General features: G+C 31.6%; 1 protein-coding gene across 1 annotated transcript in view; it reads right to left on the bottom strand.

Moving 5' to 3' along the window:
* LOC107448293 (no mechanoreceptor potential C) overlaps nt 1–14,617 on the bottom strand; it is a 128,711-nt gene that overhangs the window by 19,651 nt on the left and 94,443 nt on the right. Inside the window, exons 22-28 of the mRNA XM_071182179.1 lie at nt 14,236–14,361; nt 12,695–12,802; nt 12,407–12,604; nt 10,968–11,066; nt 7,225–7,332; nt 2,852–4,202; nt 1,488–1,625 (exon numbers count right to left, since the gene is read on the bottom strand). Coding sequence (XP_071038280.1) covers nt 1,488–1,625; nt 2,852–4,202; nt 7,225–7,332; nt 10,968–11,066; nt 12,407–12,604; nt 12,695–12,802; nt 14,236–14,361 — 2,128 coding nt within the window. The remainder of the gene's footprint in view (nt 1–1,487; nt 1,626–2,851; nt 4,203–7,224; nt 7,333–10,967; nt 11,067–12,406; nt 12,605–12,694; nt 12,803–14,235; nt 14,362–14,617) is intronic.

Genomic DNA, 14,617 nt, shown 5'->3' with positions numbered 1-14,617 from the left:
CGTAAAAGTTAATATTTTTTTAAATATACGTATTTGATTAGTGCTGATATCTAGTTTAAAGTAAACTAACTATCTACAATTACCTTAAAAATATCCTGATACTGCCATCTGGTATGTAAAATGAGAAATAAAATGTTTTCCCGCCAAAAGAAATTTGAACACTCCAGCCCGGAAATATCAAGGGAGCGAGAAATAGAGGGCGGAACCTCAACCCGTCATTTTCACGGGAGCGAGAAGGAAGGGGTTAAGATCTATTTTTAGAATTGTCTACGAGAATAAGTATAAGAAAATGTACATTTTTGGGGTAATAGATTAATATATAAGTCAGGAAAAAAAGTGTTAGTAAAACAGGTAAGCGAATCAATTTTGAGGTATACGAGATTGAAAACGTTAAAACCGATTTGATAGGTAATGGAGTATGAAAGCGTTTCGAAAAATCGCTTTTTCTCTACTTTTCCTTCGATAATGATATAGAGGTTTATGTTTTGTATTTATTCTTACCTACTTCGTTAATGATACATCAGGCTTCTATAACCCTTTTCTCTTTGCTTGAAAATTAATTACTGACCTATAGTTGATTCATTTTTTTTTCTCCAGTTTTGACAAGTATTCTAAAAATATACTTTAAGGGTGGTGATTACGGTCAAATTTTATCAACGTATTCACTCAATTGATCTTCTGATTTTGGAAAAAATTGAGCATTTGAAGTTCGCCGTTGTTCAATAAAAACTTCAAACTTATCTATAAAAATCCCAAATTTACAGCAAAAAAAATTCCGAAAAGATTTTGGAATTATTTTCTTAAAGGAAGAAAAAAAAAACGAATGAATAATTTGAAAATTGATCAAAATGTAGGAAATTTTTAACTAACGCAAACTATGTATAACTTATCATTATCATTTTACTAAAATCTCTTAAGCTTGCGATTTAGGGAATTTGTCATTCATTAAAATTTATGTTTTTTGTAAACAATTGTTCTTTTTTTTAAATAAAAACTAAACTGTAACAGTATATCTTTTAGTATTTAAATGCAAGATGTTATAATAAGATAAGAGATCCTTCATCAATCGAAAATTAAAATATGAATAAACAAGAAAAAAAATATTTATATTAAAACGGAAGTTTCAATGTTTTTAGAAAAGTTTTTCTCAATTACTAGCCTAAAAATGTGAAATTGAGAACTGAAAATGTGAAATTGAGAACTAAAAATGTGAAATTGATAAAGACACATACACGATTCCATTTATTTGTTACGGACTCGCAATGAGTTTTAAAATGTGCAGCATATAATTTCTCATTCTTTAAGTTTGCAAAAGTTTGTTGCACTTCAGACAGTGACCTGCGTAAAAAAAAAAATAAAAGAATCTTTGCCAATCTAACATTTCGACTTAGCTAAAATTAGAATAAGTTATCTGCACTATTGGATAGCAAAAAGTGCTTTTTTATTGCACATCGCTATAAGTAAGAAAAAAGGATGATATTACTGACCGACAGGCATGATTTGTTGTGATCTGCGCGTGACTCTCCTTTTCCAGGCTGCTGGCATGATTTTAGGCACATCGCCTCTTTGGATGGCAGCGTCACGTTTTGACTTCAGTAGGTGCAGCTGTGGTTTACGCGACATTCCTACAAAACAAAAAGTAAATGGGTCTTATAAAAGTCATAAAAGATTCTATTTCTTAGAGATGCTATAATTATTTTTAAAAAAATTAAGAAAATGAAAAACTTTAACAAGCAATTCTACAGTCTGCCGTGTTCTCTAAGATGGGGGTGGCTAGATTTGTTTTTCTACTACTAAAAGAAGTAAATTATATAAAAGAAGTAAATTATATAAAAGAAGTAAATTATATAAAAGAAGTAAATTATATAAAAGAAGTAAAATATAAAAGAATGATAAAGAAGTCTTGTAACAATTAATTGTTGGCCCAAGGAGATTATCGAGATTAAGGTTTCACACTTTTCAGAGAGCGGGATTATGGTGGCAATGTTTTCAACTACGTGCACTAGGCAAATCAAGCTGGTATCTATTGATATAAAGTTGGGTGGATTTTAAGCCACTTATCGGGACATAACCCCGGTCCTTCTCAATTATAGTTTAGGACTTTAAGACTTGTGCTATCCTAACAGAAATAATCATAAAACTGTAGGCTGGTGATCTTTTGTAATCCTGATTCTTTGTAATCATAGATAAAATTGTTGCTAATAGTCACGATTCCTTAAATAGATAAAATGGTTACTAGTAATTATGATTCCTTGTAATCGTAGATGACAAAGTTACTAGTAACCTTGATTCCTTGTAATAATAGATATTATGATTCCTAGTCATCATGATTGCTTGTAGTCATTGATCTTATGGTTGCTGGTAATCATGATTCCTTGTAATAATTGATCACGTAGTAGTTACTAGTAATCATTATTCCTTGTAATAATTGATCACATAGTTACTAGTAACCATGATTTCTTGTAATAATGGATAATATTATTCTAGCAGTCATGATAATTAGCAATCATAGATCATATGATTGCTCGTACTCATGACACCTTGGAATCATACTAGTTACTAGTTATTATGATTCCTTGTAACAATTGATCACAAAGTAACTAGTAACCATGATTCCTTGTAATAATCGATCATATGATTACTAGTAAGCATGATATCTTGTAATCTTAGATCATATGGTTTCTAATAATCACGATTCTATGTAATCATAGAACACATGGTTTCTAGTAACCACAAATCCTGGCTATAATAATACAACTCATAGTAATAATTGATCATATGGTGATTAGTAATCACGATTTCTCGTAATTAATTGCAGTTTTGCCCAAACTGTTGAAAAATGGAAGATTACCTGGACATTTCTTTGGACACCTGTAGAAGAGTTCTCCAAAGAGCGTGAAGAGACATATGGGTGAAGGAGAAGGTGAAGTCTTGTTCATATTCCTGATGAGTTTGGCACGTCCGAACTTCCATTCTGTGTCGGACTGTGCTTGGATTCTCTGGTAGGTATTAGACATCATGGCAATGAGGAGATTAATGAGGACAATGACAGTAACCATCATGTAGATACCAAACACCACTTTCATGATGCCTTTAGAGAATCCGGGACTGAGGTGCATGGGTGGCATGTAGTCTGGTTCTACGAGACCGAAGAGAGCGAAGAAGAGCATTTCGAAGGTGTCGATGGGAGACTGGAAAACGACCAGGGTGAGCTGGTCAGCGCCTTTTGGAAGGAATACTGGCTGGTAGATGGCGCACAAGTGCAGTGAGAAGCCCACCAAGAAGATCCCCAAGATGGCTAAGAATCTCATCAGGTCCTTTATGAGATCCCTGATGATAACCGTCCATGGTCCGAAGAGGTGGTGGAATGTTAAGAAGTTCAGAAATTCGACAAAGCAGAGCAGAAGTGCGACTGCGAGGAACTGATTTCGTATGTACAGGCACACGAGGATGGAATGATCGTCGGAGAAAACAAGGGCTACCACGTGAGTCATGATGCCCATTGAGCCCACAGTCATAATGATCACTTTTATGAAACCCAGGCCTTCCCTGTCTTTTGGGTTGGTAGCGTCCGATACCCAAAGTCCTATCAGCCATAAAAGAAGTAGCCATTCGTGAATGTATGGTATAAGATGAGTGGACTTCCAAAGGGGTAGCCATGGGTTAACGATGGTGAACGTGAGCAGGACAATGAAAAAGATATGGGATACGAGGTAGGACATGAATTTGATGATGGGAATGCTGGTGAACCTGTGTCCCAGGGGCAGTGAAAAGGCGATCCAGACAAGAGGACAGGCTAGGAAGGAGAAGAAAAGTGCGGACATCTTCCATGATGCCCACTGCAGACTTCCTGTCCACAAGTCGGTGAGGTATTTCTGGACGGCAGGGTGAGCCACCACCTCTTTCTGTTGCAATTCAATGAGTACATCGAGGAATGGTTGATTCTGTGAGTCCACTGACCGTAACAGCGTGCCTGTGTTGTATGAGATGGCTGTGATGCCTAGGAGGTCGGCGGCCATCGCTTCGCAGAAGATAGCCATCACTTCTAAGTCTCGAGCTCTGTCTTTCTCTTTCAAGGATAGAAGTTGATAGCTGCGTGCCATTTTGGCTGCCGTTTCTATGGGTGCAGCGGATACTAGCACAAACTCCAAAACGGGTTTGTTGGCGTGAGCTTTGCTTGATACCATCAAGTCAATCAAGAACTGAAGAAAAAAAAATAGCATATCAATAAAAATAATGTGTCGACGAAGTAATTATAGATCCAGATAACAGATACAGTATGAACTTTCAAATAATCTTATACAATATCTTATGCAACGTTGTATAACAACGTTCCAGTTTAGGGGTGGAGCCCCTAAAACAACATTCCAGTTTAGGTGGAGCTAGTTCTATCGTTCTAGTTTGGGTTGAGCCCCTAGACTAGAACGAAAGCTTTACGAATTAGTTTTACCGGTCATAGGTTATGAGGAGTAAAAACGTTTGTATTTTCTTTGAAAGAGGGAAAACTTTAAGTTCCTTTTTCTTAAAAAAAAATCCGGAGCAGAAGTCAATGTGAAGGGATAGTATGCTACTTTTTTTATGTTCGATATTATATTTTGTTCTGTTTCTGTAACAAAATCTTTTTTTCAACAGAATCTGTTTTTGCAACATATTCCAACATAATTACGACATAACTCATTCTCTGCATTGTAATATTTCATACTTCATTATTTTTTTATTTTAAGTATATTTGTAAATAGTACTATATTTATAAATAGTAAGTAGCAAAAAAATACACTTGTGTAAAATTTGAGCTAATGGTTACGTAATAGGATGCTATCTTCATTAAAAGAGAACGAATGGGATGTTCTAAATAACTGATGCTAAATATTAATGTTTAGAAACTAGAAACTGTAAAATATTTTATTCTATTCTTTGAGTGGTGAAAATAATACAAACCATTTTTTTTTCTAGGATAATATTTATAATTAAAATTTTAATAATTACATCTCTTAACTACGATGTTTTTGATCAAATATTTGTAATTTAAAAAAAATATGAACATAAAGCAGATCCCTTTATTTTGAACTAAAATTTGATAGATACAATTTTTATGGCTTTGGATAAAAAATTTGGTACAAATTTCTTTACACCCCTTTCTCGGTCTCCCCCAAATGAGATTGCTGAATTATGTTTGAATAAAAATATAATATATGCTATTATATATATATATATATATATATATATATATATATATATATATATATATATATATATATATATATAATGTATATATATATATATATATATATATATATATATATATATATATATATATATATATATATATATATATATATATATATATATATATATATATATATATATATATATATATATATATATATATATATATATATATATATATATATATATATATATATATATATATATATATATATATATATATATATATATATATATATATATATATATATATATATACATTATTATTATTATTATTATATTGCTTGAATAAAAACACAAAAATATATATTATTTTATTATATTATATTTGAATCAAAGTAAACCAATTTATACTATTATATTAGTGTATGAAATTTGAATAAAAATTCACCAATATATATTATTATGTTTGAATCAAAATACATCAATATATATTATTATACTATTGTATTATGTTTAAATCAAAGTACATCACAAATACTATTGTACTATATTTGAATCAAAATATACCAATTTTCATGTTAATAGAAGTTACAATTAGTACACAACCATATTTACTCAATTCAAATTAAATTAAGTTGCATTCACATTTTAATTATTCGCAAGCTATTAGCTACTTGACGTATGGCCTTCATTGTTTAATTATTTTTAGTACAGTGCACCAAAAATAACAGCAAAAGAAGAAGAAAAAAACGGATCACCTTGAATAACTTTTGATCCTATGAACGGATCTATATCTCAATCTTAATGGCTCGAGAGAATAACCTCAAATAGGCTTATTAATTAGTACAGACGAAATTTTAAGTTACGAAATCAAGCACAAAAATGTACTTTCTTTGTATAAACACACCTTTTTTTCAACGGATTAAAATTTTTGATCTACGAAATTAGAGGGGGCAGCCGCAATCTGAGAAATATGGTTCTCATAGTTTGGTCCGGAGAGCTATTCAACGTTTGATCTCTTTAAAGTTAATTTTACTTTTTGCGTAATGTTCGAGAACTTTTTAAGCTATTTGAAAAACTTATCAATTGGAAATTCCCTGTAAAAAAATAAGCTTTAGTAGATATTTATTACTTTTTATTATTTTATTTAATATATTCGAAAAAATTATGAAATGTAAGGTAGACAATTTTTTATGTCATTTTAAAGTATGTAATTTTACATTTCAAGATACAAAATTTGCGCGAAATCGGCTAAATAATTCCTCAGACATCGAATTCTAAATATATCACTTTTTAAAAATTCGATTTCTCAGGAACTATTCGACCGATTTCGCTGAAATTTTGTATTTTGCCATGTAAAATTACAAACTTAAAAATGATGGAAAAAAATTATACCTTACAATTTAAAATATTTTTTGACTATTATTAAATGAAATAATAAAAAATAATAAATATTTACTAAATTTTTTTTTTTGCATGGAACTATCTTTGGATAAAAAAAAATTTATAATTGTATGTGCAAATTTTTCAAACAGCTAAAAAAGTTTTCGAAATATGGCGAAATATGTAAAAAGTAAAATTAATATTAAGGAGTCTAAACTTTGAATCGCTCTCCTGACCAAATTATGCGAACCCTATTTCCCAGATTGCGGCTACCCCCTACATTTTGGGGGTCCGAAATTTGATTCCATTGAAAAAAATAAGTTTATTCAGAGAAAGTACGTTTTTGTGTCTGATTTCAAAATTTAAAATATCGTCTGCACTAATTAGCATATTTGAGGTCACCCCCTCGAACCATTGAGATTGAGTCCTTGAGTGAAGATCCGATCATTAGAATCAAAACTAATTAAGCGTGTTTTTTTTTCTTTGACGCACTGTGCTACATGTATACAGGCAAAACTTTCACTATTTTAAAGAAAAGGTATAAATGAAAGAGAAAAAAAATCAGATTTAAGGTGATAAAAGGTGAATTGTAGTAGAAACTATTATATTCTTGTTGCTTTTCCTCTTGTAACAGAAATGCGTGTGAACTATTTCCAAACAAATGAAACTCACATTGCTGTCACACATGAGTGTATGGGTGTCGTGTTCCTTTTTCAAAAGGTAATTGAGTACGTCATAATGTCCAGCAGCTGCGGCGAGACACAATGGAACTTTACCATCCTGAAACGAAAAACAAAGGACATATTTAAACAAACGCAAAATAAATATTTAAGCAAAAAAAATTGTTGGTTTAAATACTTAATTTTAATAAACAAAATTTAGTTCTGTATTAAAAATATTTAAATATGTTTATGTATTATTACATAAACAAATAACACAAACAAATAATAATATATATGTTTTCCTGCAAATATATACATTATTTTTTATATTTGTGTGTTACATAACAACACAAACATACGTAACACATGAGCAGCAATATTTGTGTGTTATATGTGTGTATATTTGTTATGTTCACAAATACATAAACAAATATATACATAAATAAATTTAGTTACATAAATATGTTTATGTAACTATAAATAAATATAGTTACATAAATATGTTTATGTAACTATATTTGTTTATATTTGACTATTTGTAGATTAAAACGTGTTTAAATATTTAATTTTGTCTTTGTGTGACAAAACTAAAAACTATGAACTATCAACGGTAATACAAATTTTTAGAAATCTTCACAAGAGTGAAGAAAAAATAATAAAATAATATAAAATTAAAAAATAAATAAATATTTTAAATGAACCAAAAAAGAGAAAGTAATTCTAGTTCGTCAGAAAAAAAAATGTAACTTTAATGGTCATAAGTCGCAGAACTCCAGTTCAAATTTCTGAATACTAAGTAGTCGAAATTTTGATTAATGATAAATCTTGCTTGTGAAGGTTAACAAATAGTTAAACTCGTATTTGCATCAAGTATGGAGTTTCAGCAAAGATTCAACTGTAATTAATTTAGTTTTATATAAAAAAAAACTTTAAGGTCCACTGCTGAACAAATTAAAAAAATATTGACAATCGTGTGACTAATGTGCAAAAATGTAGTAAAAGATACTAAAGCTAAGACGCGCCACATCATATAAATTCTAGAACTACTAGTGACATATTAATGCACGATTGATTACTAGTCCTATGTACTAGTGTCACAGAACTAGGGACTCGTTCCGAAAAACTGGTATTAGACCATAGATTTATCTTGACCTAGACTTTCGACCTGCGTCTACGATCCAATACAACGCTTATTACTGCCCACTTGCGGGCCGTGGCCTATGAATTTGGAATCCCTGTTCTATCTATTTAAAAAGTGATCGAAATTTCGATCGCAAGATTTCACCCTCTCAGACTAGAAAGTGAGTGAATAAAAACGTAGTAAAAATAATACATGTAATAGGACTAAACTAATATTTAATTGAAAAAAAATCATCAAAATCAGACGAATCATTATCAAGTTGAGTAATAGTAAAGAAAAACAACGTGACAGAGAAGGAAGACGTATAAGGTTTCGCTCGATATATGGTGTTTAATTTGCTCTTCCTGTGAAATTAAAGATCGTGTGACCACCTTTAAGTTTCGTCAGACAATTTAAATGGTGTTACCCTTTAAATTCTTTCTCAATAATAATTCAAATCGATGTTCACGTTTTACATTGTTTATCCACGGTTATTGGATTGTATAATTCACATAACTTGAATCAAAAATAAACGACATGAACGCTATTCTTTAAATTGATTGGTGTTAGCGTGCTAACGGCATAGCAATACATCGCTGCAAACTGAAGCAATTAATTAATATGAATTGCATTATTTTATAAACAACAGTTACGTCTTGAAAATTAGTGAGATGGTCATCGACCTAATTTAATTGACGTTCTCGATGAAACGCTTTAACAGATATGGGTAATAAATAATATGCTTTTTTTTCGCAAAAATAAACCCTTATTATTGATTGTATGACACAAAATTATAGTATGGAGTAAATACTTTTGTGTTTTATTTTACTTGTGATATACTTTTTAACTTATAGTAAAAGTCCGTTATAGCGACGAATCGCATTAGCAAGTAGAATTGTCGTTATAGTGAGCTTGTCGTTATAAATAAATCCACATAATGTTAAAACAACACTATAAATGACTGAATGATGAAATCGACCCATTTATCGCTTTTCTTTTTGTTTTGAACAACTCTTTTGATTAAAAATTCCATTATAGAGAAGACTGTCTTAACCTACAGATATTAGATCGTATTAGAAGTTATTGAAAGATGTAGTACATAGTACATATGTAGTACATATGCAAATACAAATGTACAAATGTAGTACACATGCTTTTGACGTCATCGGATAGCATTAAAAACTAATTCCAAGAGTTAGGGTGTCGAGAAAGGATATAGTTGGGCATCGTAGTGATGTGGTCAACAAAAGGCCCTCGTTCCTTTTAAGTATATGGCAGAATTCTTAACAGCAGATGAATTTTTCTTTTGTAAAAAGGGAGATAAATGTGCAGGTGGTTACCTACACATAACAAGATAAACCTAAAAAGTGAAAAATAAAGATTAAATGACGTTCACTTTTTTATTTTTCTGTTCCATTGGTACCAGAAATGAATGAAAATGTCTTTCATTTTGTCTTTTCTTCGTATAATGTTGTTCACTTAAACGGTAAAAAAATTTAAACTTAACAGTAAAAAAAATTTGCTTAAATGGAAATTGTCGCAATAGCGATAGGGTTAATGTTCACCTTTTTATAAGTATAACACTTTTGTATTTTTGTAACTTTAATATTAGAATTTTGACGGTGGCTTGCAAACCTGTGGTAATTGAGCCCTTCTCGTGATATGATGAACTCGATATATCGAAGTATTATTGTATATGTATAGGTATTTTTATTTTGTGTGTGAATCCTAGTCACATTGATAATAAATTTTTCCCAACCGCTTATTTTCTAAATAATTAAAATTTTATATTTTTAAAATGTCATTTATTTAGATTTTTTAGATAGAAGCGATTCCTGACTGTGAACTGATTCGCTCATTCACTTTTTATAGTAATTTCTTATCAATTGTGTCAATGTTGCATTGGACTTAGTGTTTTAGACGAAATTCGTATCGTCAAAAAAGTGAAGGTATTCTACCGTGGTAGCCCAGTGGTTAGAGAATCGGACTCCTGTCCTAAAGGGCCGGACTTTAATCCCCGACTCCACTAAGATCCACTCATTATATGCAATATACGTGCTGGTAAGTCAGTTCTGCGGTCGGTCCTTGAGAAAATTTCTTTCACCTTCAAACTTATGTCTGAATTGAGGAAGTGGCCTCTATAATAGGGTTCTGAGCCAAGAGACGTTCTTTCACCCTTGTGGTGCTCTCTTACCAAACGAAAGGAGCACATTCCTGACTTAATTCGCAAGGCCAATAGCTGGCGAGCTGTGTTCAAGTGTCATTAAAAACAACAAATAACATTCACAGCTACATAACAATGAAAGGAATAAATTCCACAGTTTAACGAAATGTTCGCTTGGAGCATGTCCCAGGTCAAAGGAAAGTATAAAGTTAACATTTTAAAAGGTTTCGTCAAAAATGAAGAGAAATTCGTGAAGTTTTAAGATCCAAATTTTACAGGGTCGTGTGCTATTAAATTTTCAATGAATGATTAGAACAGAAATTGTTTTGAAAAATTCAGCAACTTTGTACAGCATGTCTACTCAGATACCTAATAAAACATAGAACTTAATATCAAGATTATTCATTTTAAATCAGATACACAATGTTTACGTCAATAAAATATGGAAAATTAAGATAAGAGTGCTTACGCTGGTGGCGGCAGTGGGAGATGCTCCACTGTTGACCAGCAATTGGACCACGTCCAAGAAACCGTGTCTCGTCGTGTAGTGCAGTGCTGTCCATCCATTCTGAAAATATACAACAATAATATCTAAAACACCCAATTTATGAGTACATATATATACATGCACTCAAATAAAAAATTTTTTTTAAAAAATAATAAATAAATAAATAAATAAATATATATATATATATATATATATATATATATATATATATATATATATATATATATATATATATATATATATATATATATATATATATATATATATATATATATATATATATATATATATATATATATATATATATATTGTTTTTTTTGGTATAATAATTTGTAATATTATTCAGATCAACTTGGGCAATAATGATTTAAACGTATATTTCTATAATTAAGTTGGCAGATTATAAAATATGAAAGCAAAGTCTAATTTTTAAGGTGTATTTATAATGAAGTTTAGACCTAATCTGATAGGTATTTTTTTTACCATGCAGGTGTGCAAGGTAAAAACATATTTAATTTATGAAGAATAAATTAATAATAAATAAATAAATTTAACAAATTAAAACAATTTAAGAATAACATCCTTTAGATACTCAAAGAAGTACCTTTTTATGAACATCTATCATAAATTCTAAAATATCAATTTATGAATGAGTTCTTTTTCATACTAAACAATACCAATTTAAAACAAAACACATTATCAATAGGGTATTTTGTCATCACCGCCTATAATATTTACTTTCAGAATTTTTGTTAAAAGTGAAGTATAAATGTACTGTGCGGCCTTCAGGAGAACTCCTCCAGGCATCAGTCTCGCTTCGTGGTGGGTACTACGGTTATGAGGAATAGCCATTTCGAATAAGGGTGTGATGTGAATAATTTTATCTTGATCTTGGTATAGGTCAGCGTGAGTAAAGCAATCGACACCTTCATTCCTGCATTGCGACCCCATTAGAAAAGTGCTCTCGCTTGTTACCATAGTAGCAGGCAGCCCCAGACTTTTAGTCTGGAGGAGTTCCCCTCAAAGCCGCACAAAATATTTGGGGTCACAAATAAATACTCAAACGAAGAAAAAGAAAAATGAAACGTTTTAAAAACCTGACGAATCATTAATAAAAAGAGACGAGATTCAATGTTTAGCCGAGAGCGATTTAAAGAAACTGTGGCAAGTTTTAAATAGCAATATTTTTTTAAAAATCCTATTGATTCATCACTATTGATTCATCAGATTTTGTTAACGTTTTTTAAATTTCAATTTTGAAACCTTAGTTGGTACCCTTTTTGATTTCAGTTCTGAAAATAATTCATTAAATAAAGACATTTGATCTCAGAGCCCACTAGCATATTGAAATGCCCCAAAGATCTAGTGGTTGAAATGATAATTGATCGATTGATACTTACGTTGTCAGCGACATTGATATCAGCACCTTGACCGAGAAGTAAGCCCACCATTTCTCGATGTCCTTGGGCAGCGGCCATGTGAAGGGGCGTCCTACCCTGCTTGTCGGCGGTTTGCAATTGTTCTGTAGACCTACTCAATAGAAGGCCCGCTACCGCCAAATGTCCACCACGAGCTGCCAAATGCATGGGTAATATACCCTAGATTGTGATGAAAACATAGGATAATAAATGAGTGATTATCGATGCAATATTTATCATAAATTGTTATAAATAACAGATGCTATATACCTGCACTACTGTAGCTGCATCTGTCTGAACTCCCGAACTGTTGAGCAGAACTCGAACAACGCCTTCGTGCCCAGATTCTGCCGCCAGATGAAGAGGAGTGAAGCCATACTGCAGATGAAAAAAATAATGTAAAAAAGCACAATTTAGTTAATGAATTAATGATATATACTTTACAGTTATAAGGAATTAGTTTGCACAATATTGTGTGATTCGACACAAAAATGATATGGTAAAATGCAAAACACGTTGTCAGATGTTACAGTTAATGTATAAAATGCTAGTATTCTATAGCATGCCTAGTCATTGCGTAGAAGAGCTGAAGTTTTTTGGAAAAATATGAAATATGTTAATTATTTCATACTTTGTGTAGTCATTGTAAAGAATGTTTAGGCATTCTATAAGTATGACAAATGCTCCTCCAGGAAAATGCGGATTTCAACCATTGAGGTTCGCATATGGGGTGTACCAGAATGTCGTGTACAAATTTAGAGGGGAGGTAAAGTATATCGTTAGGAGCCATAATTACATAGGAATGCAAGGGCGGAAATTGATAGCTCTCAAGATCCACACATCTGACTTCCTCATTGCAAACGCCAATTGCCTGTGCTCAACATGAATCGGTTTGCAAACGCAGAGCGGATGTCCGAGGGTCCTGCGGATGTGTGGGGAATACTGATTACGCAGTGACCGCGAAAAGCCGCAAACGCAGACCCAGCGGTGACCAAACGCAGAGCAGAAGCCGCAGTGGCTCAGGATACAAAGAGTTCACCTTCCAATGAGGTGAACCAGGATCGAATCCCAACGATGGCTGGTCGGTATGAATTCTGCACCTAGCTCGCACCGAATACAGCGCTGACGTAATTATATCCTCAATGGTTGCCGGATCATAGGTGAGAGTCCCCTTGTCATTAGACTAACCATGGGAGGTTTTCGCTGTTTCCCTCTCCATGAAACGCAAATGCGGGTTAGTTCCATCAAAAAAAACCTCCGAGGAGGCTAATTTCTCCCAATACTTGATCCAGGAGTTCCTTTGTCTTCTGGATTGGGTTCCAAATTACAAACCTTAATTTTTTGTGTTAGATTTAGAATCAAAAGTTTTTCAGAAAAAAATAAACGTATCAGAAACTAATAAAGTTTAAAAATGGATTATATTTTCAGAACCTAAATTACACTTAATGAATATAATTTTATCGTATTCGGAAATCTTTAAAGGAGGTGTTGAGTTTGAAATTAATTAGTTTTGAAACAAAATTTACTTTTTGTATCTCAAAAGTAGTAATACTTAATCCACTTACTTTTTTCTTATTTTGAATTTATATTCTAGATTTAGTTATAGTCTAGATTATTAGTCTAGATTTAGTCTAGATTAGTCTAGTCTAGATCTATATTCTAGATCTAGTTAGAACCCACATAAGACATACAATTCTAGATCTAGTTAAATATAAACCAAATAAGATATGCAATTCTCGATCAAATTAAATGTGAACCAAATGATACATACACATTTAGAACTAGTTAAATATAAACCAATTAAGACATACGTCATCACTAAGGCTAGTATCTCCGGGTCTTTCACTGGATAGGGTGGCAGGAATCTGTGTCAGCATTTCTTGCACAAATTCAGTTTGACCGCAACTAGCAGCTACGTGTAGGGCCGTCATGCCCGTCTAATAAAATTAAAGAAGAGAAAAAAAATCTATGTAAAGGTGATAAAGCAATTAAGAATCTAAGAATTGAGTGAATTAATATTATGCATTTCGGCATAATTTTTGAGAGCAGAGAGGAGCAGCAATTACCATTGGTTTGTGAATAATAATTTTAATGATTTCGTAATGATTCTAAGGTTCTATATTTATTGATTTTAAAGAAATTAATAGAAATAATTTTAATTGACTTTTAAGCAATTCATAGCAATAATTTTTA

The sequence above is a fragment of the Parasteatoda tepidariorum genome, chromosome 4 (assembly GCF_982258835.1).
Source record: "Parasteatoda tepidariorum strain Cologne lab strain chromosome 4, Ptep-v5.0, whole genome shotgun sequence".
Taxonomy (NCBI): domain Eukaryota; kingdom Metazoa; phylum Arthropoda; class Arachnida; order Araneae; family Theridiidae; genus Parasteatoda; species Parasteatoda tepidariorum.
The sequence above is the reverse complement of the archived record's forward strand: the minus strand, read 5'-3'. Positions and strand labels throughout refer to the sequence as shown.